Source organism: Rhopalosiphum maidis, chromosome 3 (genome assembly GCF_003676215.2).
Source record: "Rhopalosiphum maidis isolate BTI-1 chromosome 3, ASM367621v3, whole genome shotgun sequence".
NCBI classification, from domain to species: Eukaryota; Metazoa; Arthropoda; class Insecta; order Hemiptera; family Aphididae; genus Rhopalosiphum; species Rhopalosiphum maidis.
The window spans coordinates 8,793,188-8,797,730 of NC_040879.1; the positions used below are offsets into that span (position 1 = coordinate 8,793,188).

Consider the following 4,543-nt stretch of genomic DNA (forward strand, 5'->3'; position numbering starts at 1 on the left):
CACGTGTTAATAAAATTCACTTTTGTGTGTTTGCACCACATCCAGAAATTATTTTGTATGGGAACGGCATCGGCAGAAGTAATACAAATGCATTTTGTAATATAAATAACTATCAAAATAGATTTATTGATCTTAGAAGTTTATATTTTTAATAATGCTCTAGTATTATACACGGTTATATTATATAAATTGCACCGATCAATATTGAGGAGGTACGTGTTAGCGTATACATCGATTGCTGTATATAGGCGATACAAATAGAACCAAATTATTGATCAAAACGAAATATTAATTAACGAAAACCAAAAGAGATAATATTATCTGAATAGTAAAAAAAGTTACATAAATTATTATACATTTTTTTCAAATGAACAGAAATCACAGATACAATAAAAAGGAAATATTTTATGTACATTTCATATACCTGTGGTATATGCGTATAGCATTGTTTAGTCGTGCGTATAATTGTGTAGTACATATAAAATATCGAGAACAATTGGTGTCTCTCTCTAATATCCTACGATGTGGTAAGTGTGTAAATAATACATATTGTCGGTGTATTTTATACTGAACAAATCATAAAATATACCTATTTTGTATGTATTGTATATTACACTGACTTAATTTTAAATATTTAAAATAGAATATCGAAAAAAAAAATGGTATCCATATCGAATAATATAATATTATGTAAATCACGAACATTTTCGATTTTTTCAGTTCTACTCCGATAATACCGTTCGTATTTTCATTATGATATTATCTTGACGCAATTTATATGTACCTAAAATAAATTCACTGTCGCGAAAGACGTACCCACACCTTTTTATAATTTGTAATAAATCAACGCATCCTGTGAGTTTTTCGATTTTCAGTATAGATATTATTTGCATAGTGCAAATTCTCATAAATACTATATATTCTACATATTATGTATTATCCTGTATGAAATTTTATTCTAATCTGCCTTATAAAAAACTATAATACAGTTAACATCATAAAATTGTACTTTAGTCTACTTTAAAAAATAACACGCAAAGCAGTGAACTTAAAATGTTTGTATTTGAATAAGCCTTTCATTGAAAGAATAAAGAAAATCATTTAAATTATTTAGATAAAAGATGGAAATCCCATTGTAAACAGTAAGTTGTTAATATTAATCTTTTATATTATAATAACTATCTGAGTTTCAAGCAGTATGAGGGTTGTGTGAAAGGAAGTGACGCTTCTCCTTAACTTGTTTTTCAAATTGTTACTTGAAGTAGATTGTAAATGATTACGTCTTCAAAATAACATAATAATTTATTTAATTTTACTAAATATAAAAAAATTATTGTGTCCGATATTAAAAAATAAGTAAATAAGTAAAAATCAAAATACTTCAATATTCAACTTTATTTGATGTAATTTACCAGTACGTTGATGTCGACTTATAATTAGACAAAACCTTATTACATACTTATTATTCTAATATTAAGTAAAGTTACGCAGATCGTTATAATGTTATGCACCCATCGACGGAAACTACACGTTAAAACCTTTGATACTACTCAATATTAGAATTAAATATCTATAGTATGCGCGATCATTATATAATACTTATACACTATCAAATAGTATTTCATAGTTTTATGTTGAAATTATGTAATAACTGTTTTTTAGTTTTACCATACAACTGTGGCAGTGCAGATAAAATACGTGAACGTTTTGAGAAAACGTTACGTTTCAACGAACTCAAAAACCGATTTAAACAAAAATAAATAAATCTAACATTATGACGGAAATCAATTTATGTTTAGATATTATACAGCCGAATCGGAAATATCGGAGAAAAAAATCAGTTATTTGATTATTAACATATTGTTTACGAATTATGTTTATTTCCGTGAAATGGCGTATATACCTATGTGTTAATAGATACACATTGAGTAATACGTCGTTCAGATGTTGTATTTAATATTTTGATCACGTAAACACGAGAGCCGGATGTTTCAAATCTCATGGGGCGCGGGAAAATTGAAAACGAAAACGGTGTTTTACACACGTCATTTATTATAACCGTAAAAAAAAAACATTCGTTTTTAGCGGCAGTGCTGTATTGTTTCGACATTAATCCAAACAGAGTTGTTTTGGGCATTTTTGTTTTCAAGAAATCATATTAAAAAAAAAAAAAACGGATTTCAATTTAAAATTGGTGAAAGGAAAGCTGTTCAATTTTGAGTGAAAACGTATCGTATTCGTATACGTGTACACTTCACATGGACGTGCATCATACGTGCATGGGGCGTACGACGCGTATCTTAGGCATTTTTCGTTACGCAAACGACGTAAGCACTTATTTACAAGCACCTGAATATTATAAATAGGCAAAGTGACAATATATATATACAAAAAAATAAATAAATATTTGAAAAAAATAATCACGTATAAAAAAAACTATGTGTTACCACTAAAGGGTCTTAAAATTGTGTTTCTCACTATGTTTTCTGGTATCCGAGCACATAAAGTAAATTTTAAATAATTAATTCTAGAATTTTTATCAGAAGTTTTGATGAATTGTACCTCAAATCTGAACTAAAATAAAAACGATTAGGATTTTTGTAATTTGAATATTTATTTATACAATTAAACGGATTTAAAACTCATAATGTCGCCTGGATGATAAACCGAAAACGGAAAGGCGTCTTGCAATATCTAGCTCGATTTCCGGGCATTTTTCCGAGTTTTAGCGACGGTATCCAGTTCGTTGTGGCTCGTGGTGCGTCGGTGACTTGTTCCGCTCGTATCTGTCAAATCGTTGGTCATTTCACCAGCCGCGATGGTAGACTCTCCGAGATTGTTGATACAGCAGCTGCCACTTCTCCTCCTCCTTCTCCTCCTTCTCCTACTCTTCGGCTTGCACCCCATTCGTCTGCTAGAAGACCTTCTCCTCCTCTTTCTCCTGCGGCGACTGCCACAAGGATTTCCACACCCTCCGGCCGCCATAGCGAGGGCACCACCGCCACTAGAAGACGAAGCGTCTCCGGTGGTCTCTGCGTCGGTGTTATCATCGTCGTTGTCTTCGTCGGTTCCACTGATCTGATACTGACGGCGACGTCGCCGACTGCCCCTTCGTCTACTCTTACTTCTTCTCGACCTTCTCCGGGACGACGCATCTACCGCTGACGAGTCGTCGTCATCGTCTTCTTCGTCTGTGGTCGTACTGTAGTCTTCGTCTTCGTCTTCCTCGGTACCGCCGACGCTACGTCTCCTGACCCGGCGGCGACTAGATCGCGATCGCCTTCTGCGGCTCATCGGTCTTCGCCTCGATGATCGACGGCCACGTCTCAATGTTATTAAATCGCTGACACCGCTGGTCGACTGATCGACTTCGTCCGAAGCTTCGTTAATGTCGATTTCGTTTCTTCTCAGAGTCCCGCGTCGCTCGGCCGATTTGTTGGCCTTCGATCGCTTTGAAGTGCTGCGTTTAGCAGACATAATAAAATAACTTTGATTTGTCCCAGGATATTAAAATTATTAACAACAGATGTCACTCTTAAAATTCTTAATTAAATATTTTTCCTTCACAATGTTCTAGAAAAATAAACAATTAAAACGTATCCGTATGACGCACGATTATGCATACCAAACACGGACGTTGTTTATTTTGGCCAACAACAATAAAATATTAATGAAATTCGATCTCGACATAACGTATAACTATGTATATTTCTTGTATTTATTTTTTTTTTGACAAATTATTGCTCGAGTTTTAGATAGTATTATGTAATGAATCAAGTTGGGGCGACTATTTTTATAGCTAAAAGAAACACTATTTTATTATAATATATTAACCTATTGTAAATACGTAAAAGTTTTCAAATCCTCAATTTAAATACTTTTGAATTACAATTGAATAACTAAAATCATTAATTTTCGCTTAGAAATAAATTTTGGATCAAATTTAAACTTAAAATTTCTATAAAAATTCAACATTTTATAGACTTTTAGCAATAAAATAACTTGAACATTTTCCTAATTTCGACAAATGTTGTCAATATTTGAACTTCAAACGTCCATATAAAAAAAATATCACGTATAATATATATTTCAAATATTTTTAAATTACTAAAAAAAATAAAGATTGTAGAATCATATATTCACGTTTTTGGACTGAACTTAAAAATTGTAAGCTAAATAAAAGTCTGATTCAAACTGATTTGTTAAGATGTTGTTAATAATTAATATAAAATACTAGGTACAATATACTTTACAACCGTTATTTGATTTACGAAATCACTCATTTGGGCACACGTCCGTTGTTTGCATTTTATAGACAGTGTGCAAATATTGTAATATTTTGTCATTTGACCACCCCCCCCCCGGCCAAAAAAAAAAAAATCCCCTGCTATGGCATAATACAGCATTGCTTTTATGTTATAAAGATGTCACGGTGACGATTTTTAACGTAAAACTGAATGAACGTTTACTGACATACAATATTCATCTCCGGGTTTTTATATCATATCTAATATTTAATTAGTAATAAATAGCATAGATACAA

At 31.9% G+C, this 4,543-nt stretch overlaps 1 protein-coding gene across 1 annotated transcript; it reads right to left on the bottom strand.

Moving 5' to 3' along the window:
• Window positions 1-2,694: 2,694 nt before the first annotated feature.
• LOC113559712 (CAX-interacting protein 4-like) lies at window positions 2,695-3,477 on the bottom strand. The gene has a single exon (XM_026965455.1). It carries the CDS (start codon window positions 3,475-3,477, stop codon window positions 2,695-2,697), a length of 783 nt encoding a protein of 260 aa, XP_026821256.1.
• Window positions 3,478-4,543: the final 1,066 nt, after the last annotated feature.

Excerpts from the sequence above, each read along its gene's own strand:
- LOC113559712 (XM_026965455.1), bottom strand. The coding sequence starts at position 3,477 with ATGTCTGCTAAACGCAGCACTTCAAAGCGATCGAAGGCCAACAAATCG.